This window comes from Pteronotus mesoamericanus, unplaced genomic scaffold (assembly GCF_021234165.1).
Source record: "Pteronotus mesoamericanus isolate MK-2021 breed Mesoamerican mustached bat unplaced genomic scaffold, CSHL_Meso_final contig_164, whole genome shotgun sequence".
Taxonomy (NCBI): Eukaryota; Metazoa; Chordata; class Mammalia; order Chiroptera; family Mormoopidae; genus Pteronotus; species Pteronotus mesoamericanus.
This window is the reverse complement of record NW_026555065.1, coordinates 22,283,138-22,299,123: the sequence shown is the minus strand read 5'-3', so window position 1 is coordinate 22,299,123 and position 15,986 is coordinate 22,283,138. Positions and strand designations below refer to the sequence as shown.

At 39.2% G+C, this 15,986-nt stretch overlaps 1 protein-coding gene across 4 annotated transcripts in view; it reads left to right on the top strand.

The window, feature by feature from the left end:
• The window catches only part of SNAP23 (synaptosome associated protein 23), a 35,327-nt gene that overhangs the window by 7,610 nt on the left and 11,731 nt on the right, over nucleotides 1-15,986 (top strand). For 2 of the 4 annotated variants that reach the window (XM_054565536.1, XM_054565533.1), the window contains exons 2-5: nucleotides 11,959-12,062; nucleotides 13,074-13,115; nucleotides 13,546-13,594; nucleotides 14,308-14,425. In XM_054565536.1, coding sequence (XP_054421511.1) covers nucleotides 12,006-12,062; nucleotides 13,074-13,115; nucleotides 13,546-13,594; nucleotides 14,308-14,425 — 266 coding nt within the window. In that variant the 5' untranslated portion in view covers nucleotides 11,959-12,005. Of the gene's footprint in view, nucleotides 1-421; nucleotides 525-3,171; nucleotides 3,229-11,958; nucleotides 12,063-13,073; nucleotides 13,116-13,545; nucleotides 13,595-14,307; nucleotides 14,426-15,986 lie in introns of all 4 variants that reach the window. The other 2 variants (XM_054565535.1, XM_054565534.1) reach the window with 2 other exon arrangements.

The following is a 15,986-nucleotide window of genomic DNA, read 5'->3' as shown; positions in this document are numbered from 1 at the left end:
TTTTTCATTTCTAATGTCCTTTTTCTTTGTATTGCTTCTTCCCAATAGTATTTTCATTTTCTAAATTAATGTAGATAATCTCAGGTCTGAATTATTATAAAACAGCTGAAAACTGTGATTACTCTGGTCTTTCTAGTTCTTCCATTTAACAGCCTTTGAGTCTGAAAGAGATCAGGTTTCATGGTTTTATTTTATTTTTATTGAGTTTATTGGAGTGACATTCATTAATAAAATTATATAGGTTTCAGGTATAGAGTCTGCATATTGTATTGTGTGTTCACCAGCGCAGGTCAAGTCTCCTTCCATCTCATGGTTTTATAAAGAAGGCATCAGGAAGGCTGCTTTGCCTATTTTCTGATATTCAGTACTTCTTAAATTTTGTTTTTAATCCTCATCCAAGGATATGTTTATCGATTTTTAGAGAGAGAGGAAGGGAGAGAGAGGAGAAACATCAATGCAAAAGAGAAACATTCATCGGTTGTCTGTCATGCATGCTTTGACTGAGGATCTAACAGAAAACCTAGGTATGTGCTTCGACTGGGAGTCGAACCTGCAACCTTTTTGGTATATGGGATGACACTCCAACCAACTTAATCACCTGGCCAGGAGTCAGCACTTCTTATATCATCTTATATTTGTTAAGGGTAGGTGCATCCAACAGTAAGACTTTTTACAAGACCATGACCTATCCTTGGTTTCAGAGTAGATTCAGACTTGATTATTGAATCTACTCTTACTAACTCAGTCACCCCGGGCAAATTACTTAAACTGAGCCTTAGTTTCCCCGTATATAAAATGATGTAACAGAGATAGTGATGTACTATATAAATACTTAGTAAGGTGTATGACATAAAGTAGGTATTCAATAAACGTTTCTTCCTCTCACTACCCCCTAGGCTTTATAATAGAAGAGAGATTAAGGATAAATTAGGAATCTTCTGGAAAGCCCAAATGGACAATACTAAAGGAGATAAGGTGCAAAAGCTCTAAGAAAAATTATTTTCCTCTCAAAGACACATGATTAGCTTAGTACGTTAAGTTCTCAGAGCACTGGAAAAATGACATAGATATTTAATCTGTCAGTTTATAGCTAAGAAAAATGAGTTTAGTGGGATCTTTACGTCAAATGATATTTTGTTTTCCTTCCCCTCTCTTTTTCCCAGTTCTCTTTACTCCAATGTTCTGGATAGCTGTTTCCTGACTCCATGAGAAAAACTACTGGAGATAATAATAATTATGAGTAAAGCTGTGGTAGGCAGTCAGACAAGTGAGCAGAACAAAGTGGGCCGGGTACAGAAGGTCACCAGGCTGGAAAGCCCCAGATGCCTAGCAGCAGGCAAAACTGGGAAAACAAGGACCTGGCCCCCAGGGTAACCTTTTCTCCCATAGCATGTCTCGGGTCATGTGTCATGTGGTTTAGACCCCCTGATTTTCATATTCCTAGTCATGTGGTTGGGATCCTGCCCTGACCTTTTCTCAAAGGCATGTTACTAGTCATGAGTATTAGACTCCCTTAGAGGGAAATGAACAAGGGAGCCAGAGAATAACCCTTAAGCTTTAAGCCCCACAGGACAATGAGGTTTTGACTTGTATCAAATACATCTAGGCCTTAGTTCTGTTTTAGCTCCAGGCTGAGAAAAACAGCAAAACCGATGAGCAGCTCCAAGACTGACCTCAGGACCAGGTGCACTACCTTGTGCCCTGGTTCAAACCAATTCATGGAGACCAAAGAGCCTGAAAGGACATACTTGAAAAGTTGGTGAATATTCTATTGGGATCCCCCCTGGGACCAACCCTAAGATCACCCTTGAAAGCCTTTAGAACAGAGGACCCAGCGTCCCCTCTTCTTCCCAAGTGTGTTACTTTCACCCTTCTAAGCTCCAAGGGCCCCTTCTTTTGCCTTTGTAACTTGTTTCCTGAGCCCATTCCTTCTGTTCACTTCTACCCCTCAGACTTTCTAAATAACTTTCTGTTGTAGCTTGAGCTTTACTCTCAATACTTTCTTAGTTAGAGCTCAAGTACTGAGGTTGCTGGATCCATGTCCAATCTGACTCTGTTACCCAACGGGGACCAGCTTGGAGCAGATCTGCCTCAGGCTGGTCTGTAGTGTGTGGGTTCTTGACTTTATGTAGGAAAGATTTCAGAGTATGAGTCCAAGTGATTTTGAAAGTCCATTTATTAAAGCTGGGAACAGTGAAACAGAGGAAGGACTTAGGGTAGAAGCAGCAACAGGAGAGAGCTTAGGCAGAGCTCTGCTTTGGCTCCCTAGGAACTTTATGGGAAAGAAATGAGCCAAGGTGGGGCTGCTGTTAACTCATGGGAAAGTCAGGGAAAAGGGGGCATTGGAGACAGGATCAGGAGGTAAGCTTAGGAGGAGCTGCTGCACACACTGCTACCCTGGTTGCAAGCCTTGCGGCTACACTTAGAGTTTAGGAGGAAGTAAAACATTTATACCCAAGAAAGGGTATGAGCTGGGCATGCTCTAGAGCAAGCCTGCACTGATAGCCTTTGTTTTGAGGGTTTTATTTCTCTTCTGCCAGTGAGAATCTTAGGGGAAGGTTTTAGCAGAATATTCATCAGCTTTCCACATGAACAGTGAGGGATTTTTGGATTATTCTTTGGTCTATTTTACTTTTATCTTGGGTCTCTCTGACTCCAATGGGGTTTTGTTATTTGTTCCTCTGACTTCATCTGTCTTTGGGTTTAGCTGGCATAAATGGCATTAATATGGTCTCTGTTCTCAATTTTCTCCAACTAAGTTGATTTAAAATATGTATTCTCTGGTTAGGGAGGAGAAGTATAAACCATTTGCTCTTAAGTGTCCTTGGTTAGGAAAGATAAGGTCTTGTGATTCACTAACTGGCTGTAAGTTATTCAGATTGTTTGGCCTTGTGTAGTTCTTGTTTCTGTTTCCCCGTTCCACTTACCCAGGAATTTTTCTAACTTCTTACTATCCTATCTCAACTCCACCAGTATAACACCTCGTGCCGTTCTTGCTGCCAACACAGCTGTATAGCTAATTCTAGATTGTCCCCTGCTTGACACTTATGAGCAGTTTAGTAAAGGCTCATAAAGACAAAGTATTCTTTGTCTCTTTTTGTCCTTCCCCTTACAATTCTGCTTTGTCTCTTTTATTTCCATTTGCCTAATTGCGTGCTCAACACCCTCAAGAATCCAGAGTAGAGAAGTCTCAGGAAGCCTGTGTCCCGTTGTCAGCCTGCCAGACATGTGAGAAATTTACAGAAGCCTGTTTTCCTGTCTTATGTGTCATCTGCTCAGGGAAGAAAAAAATACTAGGAAGCACTTTTGATTTCACCAAGAGGGTGTGTCCTTCAAAATGACCTTGTTGCCATGCCAGTAGTGACAGTTCACATCCACCTCTCAGCTACATATGCTTTTTTTTTCTTTGATAATTAGAAATCAGGACTCTAGGAATCTTCAAGTTTGACAGAGGTCAGTTTTGCATTCAAGCCTGTCTTTGAACCTATGTGGAGTTTTGCCCATTTTTAATAGGAAGATAGCAACTATTGACTTGGAGTTGGCAAGAATCACCTATAGGAGTAAAATCACCAACTGACATAATTTGAAAGATCTGGGCTTCCCTACTTCCAAAATGACTTTCTACCCATGGGATATTATGTTGGAAAACCTGACTAGGGGTGTCCTTCCCAGGCACTAATTGATTAATGTGTCTTACCTTTCTTGCCACTTTCTACTTTGTTGGGATTTGAGAGAGGTGGATAAGCTTGGAGCATACTGCCTGGGAAGTGCAGGCTTTGAAAGGTATCTTGCTGGGGCTCTAGGAAATGATGGAGAAGCACAAGGCTGCCTGGGCAGGAGATGGGGGTATCACAGAAAGGAAAGGTTACAAAAATTGAGATGAGAAGGTACAAAAGCAACTCTTTCTTTTCATAATCGTAAAAAAGGTGGACAAAAGAGAAACTATAGCCTGAACGTGTGTATTGAAGCCAAAGGCTCATAAAGATTAGCAAAATACTAAAGCATATGGTTCTATTTATGATTATATCTAATGAATGATCAGTTCTTAATTAAAGAAAAACGTTTTATCTTGATTATACCTCTTAGAATATGAACCTTTTTGCCAGATCCACAGTCCTACTATGGCAAGCGAGGTACGAAATTAAATTTGTATCTTTTTGCAATAATGATAATTAAGAGTATTATTATTTTCATGAGGCTTAAAAGCTTTAATCAAGGTTCAAAGTCTTAAACTTTAAAAAACTGAAAAGTGCCTGGGCCAGGTAGTTCATTTGGTTAAAGCATTGTCCTTATATGCAAAGGTTGCATCCCCCGTCAGGACATATAGAAAAATCAACCTATGAGTGCATAAATAAGTAGAACAACAAATCGATGTCTTTCTCTGTTTCTCTCTCTCTCCCTCTCTCTTCCCTCCTGCTTTACCTCCTTACCACCTCTCCCCCTAATTCCCCACTCCCTTTTCTCTTTGTCTCTAAAATGTGTAAATAAAAATAAATAAGTAGACCTAAGGTCAAGATGGCAGCGTAGGTAAACATGGCTCACCTCTTCACACAACCACATCAAAATCACAACTAAAATAGAGAATAACCATCATTCAGAACTGTCAGAGGTTGAGTTAAATGGAAGTCTGACAACTACAAAATTAAAGAAACCACATCTGTCTGGGGGGAGTGGGGCAGAGACACAGAACAGATTGGTCCCACATACATGTGTGGGGGATAAAAATTCATGAGGGATATCTTGGGAGTGAGGTGTCCCAGCCCCACACCAGGCCCCCCAGCCCAGGCTTCCAGTGCAAGGAAAATAAGACCCCATAACTTATGGCTGCAAAAAACAGTGGGGATTGAATCAATGGTGAGAACTTCTGGAGTCCCAAGCAGTTCTCCTTAAAGAATCCACACCCAGACATGCTCAGACTCATTCCCTCTGAGCTCCAGCAATAGTGTAGCAGCTTGAAAGGCACTAGTGGCATACAGGGAGAAACTGAAGTGTCTAGCATCAAGTCAGGAACTGGGGGACAGCGTTCTCCCAGACAGAAAGATAGGTGAAGGCCATTGTCCCTTTACTGGGCCCTCCCCCCACAGAGCCACGGATCCAGCAGGCAGGTGCCGTATCCGAAACCCCATCAACCTGGCTAACACTGTTTGCCCTGCCCTGGAGAACCCCTAAGATCCCATTGGAACCAAGCTATTAACCCTGACTTTTCCATATGAATGTCTGGTTTTGACTCATGCTTCACAACTTCCTAAATCCTATCGAACAAGCAACAGCCAGCCTCAGTAAGCCCACAGCCCATGTACCTCTTGCTAAGTGGCTCCAGACCCAGCACTAGCAGTAACCATCTAGATTCACAGCTTAACTTTGCCTGGGAATCTCCAAGCCTAGCACAAGTAGTAGCCATCTCAGATTGCTTTATAGCTCAGGAAGAGCAGCCCTGTCAAAAACACACATGGGGACTGACCTTGGCCTGCACCACCCAGGAAACCCTAGAGCCTCTGCACCCAGTGGACAGCTACAGACCACGTTGGAGCACCACCATCATGCAGCCCCTGCCCAACTGATCCTCCACAGAGGGCAAAGATTGGTGGTTAGTGGTCACAGCCAATTCTTGCAGCTGACTGGCCTGGGTAAATCCCGCCCATTTATCTGCCAACAGCAATCAGTGTTGAACTACAAAAGGAGGGTATACTCAGCCAACATGAAGTGCATACCTCAAGTGCCCAGCTATATGAGGTAAAGGGGAGACTGTGCCACTGGATCCTATAGGACACCTAATACATTAGGCCACACTACCAAGACAGAGTCATAGCAGCTCTACCTAATACATAGAAATAAACGGAGAGGCTGCCAAAATGAGAAGAAAAAGAAACATGGCCCAAATGACAGAACAGATCAAAATTCCAGAAAAAGAACTAAACAAAATAGAGATAAACAATCTATCAGATGCAGAGTTCAAAACACTGGTTGTAATAATGCTCAAGGAACTTAGTGAGTACCTCAACAGCATAAAAAAAGATCCAGTCAGAAACAAAGGATACACTAAGTGAAATAAAGGACAATTTACAGGGAAACCAGAGTACAGGATGAAGCAGAGAATCCAATCAATGATTTGGAACATAAGGAACGAAAAGAACAACCAATCAGAACAACAAGAAAAAAGAAGCCAAAAAAAATTAGGATATTGTAAGCAGCCTCTGGGACAACTTCATGTGTTACAACATTTGCATGATAGGGGTGCCAGAAGGAGAAGAGAAAACCAGAAATTGGAAATCTATTTGAAAAAATAATGAAGGAAAACTTCCTTCATTAGGTGAAGGATATAGGCATGCAAGTCCAGGAAACAGAGTCCCAAACAAGATGGATGCAAAAAGGCCCACTCCAAGACACATAATTAAAAGGCCAAAGGTTAAAGATAAAGAGAGAATCTTAAAAGCTGCAAGAGAAAAGCAATTACCTACAGCTGACAGTCTTATGATTATGATTTCACAAAAGAAACTTTGCAGGCCAGAAAGGATTAGCAAGAAATATTCAAAGTCATGAAAAGCAGGGACCTACAACCAAGATTGCTCTACCCAGGAAAGCTATCATTTAGAATCAAAGGGCGGAGAAAGAGCTTCCTAGGCAAGAAAAAGCTAAAGGAGTTCATTGTCACCAGACCATTATCATATGAAATGTTATAGGGACTTATTTATGAAAAAGGTCAAAATTACGAACAAGAAAATGGCAATAAATACATAACTATTAATAATTGACAAAAAAACCCCTAAGCAAACAAAAAGAACAGAGAATCATGCATACAGAGAGTGTCTTGATGGTTGCCTGATGGAAGGGGCGTGTGGGAGAATGGGTAAAGAGATGAGGGGATTAAGTACAAATAGTCATGCGAGCCGCATGGCAGGGAATAGCCATGCGGATGTAAAGTACAGTACAGGAAATGGAGTAGTAGCCAAAGAACTTGTGCATGACCCATGGACATGAACAATGGTGTGGGGATTGCCTGAAGGAGTGGGGCGTGCTGGTTGAAGGTGGGCGGGGGGGGGGGGAATTGAGACAACTGTAACAGCATAATCAATAAAATATAATAAAAAGTAAAGAGAATTGATCTTTTAAATCAACAACAAATGAAGTTATGACAATTTGAGAGAGGGCTCTAAGGGTAATGGCTTCCTCTACTAGGAATGTAATTTTGTCACTTTTTGTTTTATCAAAGACTATTCTACAAAAAATGTTGGTTACCTATGGATTTAACTAAAAGATTGTATGTGACCAGCAGACCATTCCAGGTCATACACGTTTTGTTTTGGGTTTTTGTTGTTTCTTTTTTTACAGTTAAAAAATTCCTTGCATTTTATTTTATTTTTTCTAATTTTTATTATTTTTTTTGTTTTAAGATTTTATTTTATTTTTTAATTTATAAATCATGTTTCTTCTATTATAGTTGTCTCAGTTTTCACCCCTTTCCCCCCTTCACCCATCCCACCCCCACCCCCCACTCCCACAATCAATTCCCACTCTGTTGTCCATGTCCATGGGTCATTAATACATGTTCTTTGTCTAGTCCTTTCCCCTTCTTTCCACCATTGTCCTCTTTCCCCATCCCCTCTGGTACACTTTCAGTCTGCTCCATGTTTCCATTCCTGTGGTTTATTTTGTTAGTTTATTTTGTTGAATAGAGTCCACTTATAGGTGAGATCATATGGTATTTATCTTTCATCAACTGGCTTATTTCACTTAGCTTAATATTCTCCAGTTCCACGCATGTTGTTGCAAACGGTCTCTCTTTCTTTCTTAAATGCAGATTGATTTTATTTATTTTTTTAAATGTCAAAGTTAATTGTAAAATATTTAAAAAATTTAAAACCATTATAAAGTTTCAGCAATTAAACCAACATGACAAAAGCACAGAAATAATCAAGTAAATCAATGAAATATAATGAGCATTCTAGAGACAAATGTATATATCTGTCTAACAATATATGATTAAGTTGATATTTCAAATCAATGGGGGAAATAAGGCTTACTCAAGAAATAAGATGAGTGGACCACTTATACTTGAAATAAAACAAATATAGAGCCCTATTTCATACATTATACAAGAAATATTCAGGTGAGTTAAAAATTAATATGTAGAATCTAAGGAGTTTTAGAGAAAATAGGACTAATATTTTTCATGACCTGAAGTAAAACATTCAAACCCAGAAGCTATAAAGTAAATACTGACAATATGACTATATTAAACATTTAACTATATAGTAATATACATTTAAAAAAATTAAAGGACAAGGAATAAAATAGAAAAGCATTTGCAACACATCTAAAACATGGTTAATAGGGGGTTTTTTTAGAGAAAAAAATTCTACAAACCTTTAATCAATAAATGGATAAAGAATACCAAAAAGTCATTTAAAGCTTTTTTAAAAAAAATAATAGAAATAGGCAAGAAATATAACAAAACAGGTTTAGTTTCAACAGATAGTAAAGAAACAAAATAACACATCATTGTCACAATCGGATTAATGAGTATTAAAAATATTGGTAATATCAAGTATTGGCAACTCTGAAAGGAACTGGGTATTCATGGAAACTTTTTCTTCATCTTAAAGCAGTCCCTTTAGCGTATTTTGCAGTGCTGGTTTGGTGGAGGTGTATTCTTTTAGCCTTCTTTTGTCTGGGAAACTCCTTATTTCACCTTCCATTTTAATTGAGAGCCTTGTTGGGTAGAGCAGTCTTGGTTGCAGGTCTTTGCTTTTCATGACTTGGAATATTTCTTGCCATTCCCTTCTGGCTTGCAGTGTTTCTGTTGAGAAGTCAGATGCTAGCCGTATCAGGGCTCCCTTATATGTTACTACCTCTTTCTCCCTTGCTTGCTTTAGGATTCTGTTTGTCGTTGATATTTGCCATTTTAATGATGATGTATCTTGGAGTGGGCCTCACTGGGTTCCTCTTGAATGGGACCCTCTGTGCTTCCTGGACTTGTGTGACTTTTTCTCTCCTCAAATGAGGGAAGTTTTCCATCATTACTTTTTCAAACAGGTTCTCTATCCCTTCCTCATCCTCTTCTCCTTCTGGTATCCCTATTATACAGATATTATTACGTTTCAGGTTGTCCTGCATTTCCCTCAATGTCTCTTCATTCTTTTTGAGTCTTTTTTCATTGTCTTGCTCTTTCTGGAAGCTTTTTTCTACCTTGTCCTCCAGCCTGCTGGTTCGATCCTCTGCTTCATCGAGCCTGCTTTCGATTCCTTCTACTGTGTTCTTCAACTCTGAAATTGTATTCTTCGTTTCCTCTTGTTTCTTATTGATAGTTTCTATGTCTTTTTCCATGCTGATACAGTTTGCAGTAAGTTCCTAGTAGTTTCCCTGCAGTTTTTTGTAATTCTCTCTGAGCTCACTGAGCTCATGGAGCTTCCTTAGAACCATTGTTTGAAATTCAGTATCTAATAATTTACTTGCCTCTATTTCATTTAGTTCTCTTTGTAGGGATTCCTCCTTTCCTTTCGAGTGGGGTGTATTTCTTTGTCTTCCCATTATGTGTGACTCTTTTCTTTTGTTTCTGCTTCTTAAGCTGATTTGTCTTGATTTCCATTGATTTGTCTATGGTTGGAGACCACTGTTTTTACTTTCTGGATCTGCCTGTGATGATGTCAGATGCTGATCCTGTCTGACCTTAGGCAGTCTGTTCAAGACTTCCAGTAATCTCCTGTCTGTGGCTGTCTCCTTTAGCTGTTCACTCTGCACTCAGCAGGGTGCCTTCGCTCAGGGCGGGGCAGAGTCCCTCCTGGGGGCCGGGTTATTGGGTCCTCTCAGGCTGCCACCATAAGGGGGAGGAGTCCGCACTGGGATCCTGCCGGCTACTGTCTCCGTTCTCTCCCCAAATCCTCCATCCCCAGCCTCTCCTCAAGGTTGCCAGACCTCTCTGCACCCCCTTTAGCCAGGGATCTATTCTCTGTGGCTGCCACTCTGCACTCAGCAGGCAGATCAGAAAGCACAGGGCGGGGTGGAATCTCACCTGGGGACGGCACTATTGGGATTTCTGACTCTGCTGCCCCATGGAGGATGAGTCAGCACTGAGATCCCGCAGGCTACTCTCTCAGTTCTCTCCCCAAAGCCTCCTTCCCCAGTCTCTCCTCAGGCGTCTCTAGACCACTCTCCTCTGCCTTTGCAGGAGACCAGGGTAAGTGGCTGCAAATAAAAATTTATGTTGGCCCTTTAAGCAGTTGTTTGTACCTCCAGCTACCTGTCTCTGGCAGAGAGCAACGCTGCCGCTCTTCGCAACTAGCTGTTTTCTGTGTACTTTTCGGGCTCATGCTGTGGGCTAGAGAGCCCCACTTTTGGTTTAGACCCTGCTTTTCTCAGGGGGATCCAACTGGTCGATTCAATATCCTTCTGGTGCTGCTGCCCGTGGGCGCCCCGCCAGCCTTCTCAGGTCTGTACCGCACTCCTTACCAGTTAGGTTGCGCTAAAGCCTATTCTTCCGTTCCCGAGGTTACAAGGCTCCTCTCTCCCTATTGTTTGGTTGTTTTTTCCAGCTGATTTCTCCCCAATTTAGCTGTAATTCCAGGTTGGTCCTGGGAGGAGGTCAGTGTGACTTCCACTCACTTCTCCACCATCTTGATTCATCCCAGATCATATACGTTATGGCAGTTTGTGGTGTGGTTTTAGTGGTTATTTGGAAGCTTTGTGCTACTGTTACATGTAGTTTTGTTTCAAAGACCCACTTAAATACTTTGAGAATACACCTTGTTTTATTTGTTCATTCAGCACACATTTACCTGAGTACCAGCTCTCAGATCCTGGCAGGTGTTAGATACATGAAGATGTAACATAAGAGTTCAGTATAGTACATTGCCAGGTACCTAGGTTCCCTCATTGTTACTGAGTGAACTCCATGGCAGGACTTCTCAACCTCAGCATTTTGACATATTAAGCCAGATAATTCTTTGTTGTGGGGTGCTGTCCCAAGGAGCATGATAGGAGTTTAGGAGCATTCCTGGCCTCTTGTCTACTAGATGCTAATAACACTACCCCTACCCCAGCTTGTGACAATCAAAAACTGTCTACAGACATTCCCAGATATCCCCTGGAGCAAATCCAAAATGAGAATCAGACTATCTGTGTCATTAGCAAAGGGTTTTGGTAAAAATTAGTTTTCAAAAATACAAAACAAGCAAATGTAATGAAAACAACCCAGATCTGCCACACATTGCTTATTACTCCACGGGATTATATATACATAACAGTAGTACTGAATAATACCTATTTGTGTTTCTAGTTTACATATCTGTGAGATCTCTTTCTGAGTTAGTATGTCTGAGTTAGTGTGTATTAGGATAATTATTCCATTTTTTTAATGGCCACTAAGACAACGAACAATGCAGTAATTGGAAAGGGTGAGTCTACTATTTATAAAAACATTAGTTCTTTTGGACTTTTATATTAAAATTACCCTCTTCTTGTTAAGAATTAAAATATTTTATGTTCTTTAATGAGTAGCCTGGACAACTGGCACATTTTTTTAATGTTTTCTGTGTTTTTCAGGCACATAACTTTGAATTTTGCTACATTACTTATGGAACACTGCCTAACTTAGACTTCTTCACTTTACTGCTTTCCCATATTCAAACAATGTATAATGAACATTATACAACTAAGAATTTAATAGTCTCTTAAAGCTTGTATTCTAGTAATGCCTTCATTCTCAAAGTAGAGGGATCACTTTCCTGTTAGAAACAGCACTTAACTAGTAGTTCTGAAACCTGAGTTTTAGGTTCACCTCTGGTATGAACTAGCATTTAAGCATCCATTTACCCTCTCAGTTTTAGTTTCTTCACCTGTGACAGAGATAGAGACAGACAGAGATAGAGACAGACTCTTTTATCCTGTTTTCCAGATAAATATCCTAAATTCCAAAAGTACACACTTTGCTCGAATTTGGTTTTTGTATCCTTATTCTTACAGAATATCCACATTTCAGTTTCCGTGCCCATCAACAGTTTTAATTCATCATGGATAACCTGTCATCAGAAGAAATTCAGTTGAGGGCTCACCAGGTTACTGATGAGGTAAACATTTTACTTGGAATAAGTAATTAATTTTCTTTTTTTTATCCCCACAGTGGAAGGTTGGGAACACCTTCTTAGAAGACTATTTTGGCTTCTTCTTAGTGTCTTCATATCAAAGAGTGCATTTGCCCTAGAGTGCCATTACTAGCTGTTTATTTTTTCATTTTACCAAAAACCTAAATAAGTGAAAACAATTTTTATGATTTCTTTTTTACATAATCATTACTTAACAGCTACTTACAATACTTAACAAAAAACACAGTCCGGATTTGAGGAATTCTGGACATTTAATTTTAACAGAACTTTCTAATATCTGTGTAATATACCTAGATTTCTGCTTCCATTAAATTTTTATAAATCCCATTAACCTCACCCTTCAAATTTTTTCTTAAGAGCACCTGGTAGAAAGAAAACTAAAATTATAATGATCAAATTTTTTTGTTTGTTTTAAAGGGAGGAATTGATGTGCTGGTAATCTTTCTTTTAAATATATTTAAAGATTTTTTTTTTTAGTTTATTATTTTTAGGGAGAAGGGAAGGGAGGGAGAGAAATATCAATGTGCAAGAGAAACATGTATGGTTGCCTCTTGCACACCCCCAACGAGGGACCAGCCCACAACCCAGGCATATGTCCTGACCAGGAATTGAGTCAGTGGACCTTTTGCTTTGTGGGAATGACACTCAGCCCACTAAGCCACACTAGTCATTGTTGCTGGCAATCTTTAAAAAATAGAGTAGCATCATGAATATAGCCTGTGATCAGATTTTACTTTTAAAAAAATTTATTTTTAGAGAGAAGGAAAGCAGGGGGGAGAAACATTGATGTACATCAATCATACCCCCAACTGGGGACCTGGCCCACAACCCAGGCATGAGTCCTGAGCAGGAAGTGAACTGGTGACCTTTTGGTTTGTGAGAGGACGCCCAACACACTGAGCCACACTTGTCAGGGTGGATTTTACTTTTTTTCTACATGTTTTAGAATACTAAAATTCTTACGTTTTTTCCTAGTCTCTGGAAAGTACAAGGAGAATCCTGAATTTAGCCATTGAGGTAAGAAGGTGTTTAATTATCAAGTTAAATACAGAAACTGTATAGGAGGGATCCTGATAGCAAAACCTGGAATTTGTGTTAAAAGTCAGAAAGGCGTTGTATCAATAAGCTTTATTATTTGAAACCAGCAATTAATTGAAACCAGAAGTAGTCACACCACACATTAATGGAACTTTCTTTGTCTCCATTGACAACATCAGAAAATGACAGGAAGATTAATGCACCATGAGTTTGTGATTTACTTATTTGGTGGGAGGTAGTATGTTAAAGTGTGTTGGTTTGGGGATATTAATTTTCTCTGTAGTTATACTCTTCTAGTAACTTAGGTTTCTAAATGAGTCTCTCCTGCTATTTATCAGGCCTTATAGTTTTTTTTTCTGTTACTTTTGCTATGTTTTGTTGGGCTATCAGCTTTTTCCCCTTCTTTTAGTCTCAGGATGCAGGAATCAAGACTATCACTATGCTGGATGAACAAGGAGGTGAGTCAAAATTATTGGCAGAAACTTTTGATTTGACTTATGATGGCAGAAAGCCCTTTCAAACCAGACATGTATAAAATTAAGCGTTTGGGAGTGGCTTCCCTTTGTAACATATGAGTGGTATATTTACATCTTTTCTTCTATGTTTATTGCTAATTGGAGGTAGGGACAACAGTGTCCAATTGTATGCCAGGTATTTGTTAGGTAGTAGGATTTATTATATATATTGGTCATATGTACATTAGACATTGTGATATTTTTGCATTATTTTCAGAAATCAAGTCCTTAAATAGGTTTAGATTCAGGCAAGTTTGGAAACGTTGCATGTGAGTTGGCTTCAGTAATCTGGTCTGGTCTTTACTAGTCTTACGACAGCCCTCAGGTTTTAAGCCTTTTGAGATAGTAATGCTGGGGATCTGGTCTGGTCACAGTACACTTAATTTGGTTGCAAGAGTGATCTCTAAGCAAACGCTCACATGCTTCTATTATACAAATTTCTTTGGAACAAATCTTTTCCTCAGTAAGAGGACAGGTGCCTCAGGATCAGTATATGAAAGATTATTTTTATGTTGTACAGTATGTACTACCTCTGGACACTGATACAGTTACTGTGGTGTGTTATTGCTGGATATAAGGTTTAAGTTTGCTGTTTTATAATAATAGTTAGCACTACAAATGTAACATAAAATGTCATTTCCACAACTCATTCTTAGAACAACTAAACCGCATAGAAGAAGGAATGGACCAAATAAACAAAGACATGAGAGAGGCAGAGAAGACTTTAACAGAACTCAACAAGTGCTGTGGTCTTTGTGTCTGCCCATGTAATAGGTGAGTTGATAACTCAAGACCTTTGAAAAATAAATTTAAAGTGAGATCATCCCCTCTCCCTGTCCCTGTTAAGGTAATGAAGTGTGGCTAGGCCTAAAAAAGGAACTTTGTCAGAAAAACTTAAGCTATTTCTCCTTCAGGCAGATCAAGCTTTTCATGTGAATGGGTGGATTTACTGAAAACCATGTCTTAAATTTGATCAATTCTTGGATCAAGTCCCAATCTTATTTTTTAGTAATATATGAAAAGGCTGGGAAATATACATCTAGATAATACAGAGCAGAATGGAATTAGTGTCTTTTTCTTTCAAACAAGGGTTGTTAACAAAATATATATTCTGTAGTAGGCACATGAGGGATGGCCAGGGGAGTAAAGGGCTTGGATTCTGTCTTCAAAAGACTTACCATGTGTTTGGATGTATGAAGAAGAATAGCAAAAAGTAAAAAAATATATAAATCTAGGGCCAGGTCATGTGATATCCATTAAGGCTAAGAGTACAGAATTGATAGAGGCTAATGTGGAGAGCATCTTACAGGAGAGGTAGGACTTGAATTGGGCTCTTGAGTGATTAGAAGGATTTGGATGGTCATGGAAAAACTGGAAGGACATTTCCAATGGAAGATTTAATGTAGACAGACATTACAGACGAGCTTGACTTAACTGAGCTGCATGATTTGTATAGATGAGAACTGGAAAATAAATAGGCAGTAGAGTAATTTGAATGTCAAGCTAGGGAGTCGGTGGTTTGGAGTGGTGTATATAACTACACACCAGGAGACTAGTTAGAAACTGTTTGTAACCTAGGCCTATGAAGTAAAACCTTATCATTGAGATGAGAGAGAAAAATGTAAGTCAGAATTCATTTTAAATTAGCTGATGGTATGTCAAATGCGAGGAAGGAAAAATCAAAGAAGACTGAAGATTTGAGATGTCTAGTAAACTAGATGAGAAGCCTTCGAACTATTTGTATATAGTGTATGAGATTATGCCTGACAGAAAGGAATTCATTCTTCTTGGTGACTTCTTTTTCAATATTTGAATTCTCTATTCTCAGGTAAACCAAACTCGATAGTGTTGACAAATACTGTATTATTCAGACATAGATGAAGTTTGGACTAAGGCAATTAACCATTATCTTGCCTTCTGTTAGAAGGAGCTCATCTTTGTTTTAAAAAGTAATTAACAAAACAACTTTGAACTTTACCCTTAGTTGAAAGGTCATTTTGTGGAGATTGCATGACTATCACTACTGCTGAGAGTATTCTTTGTTGAAGAGCTTCATAAGCATTAGCACTTCCATATAGTTGTCTCAGTTGGTATGGTAAACCAAGAATGGGATACAGAGATTTATAGACTCTCAGCATCTTTACTCCCCAAAGGGATTAGGAATGGAGGAACTTTTATTTTATTATAATTTCTTATAAGTGTTTTCATGTGATAACATTCTCTGTGTCATTTCTACTAGAGAAAATAGAGTTAAGTTGCTTGCTGATCAACTTTAGTGCTTTTTTTTTTTTTTAGGCACAAGAAGTTAAGATTTGACAGCATTCTGTCTAGTATT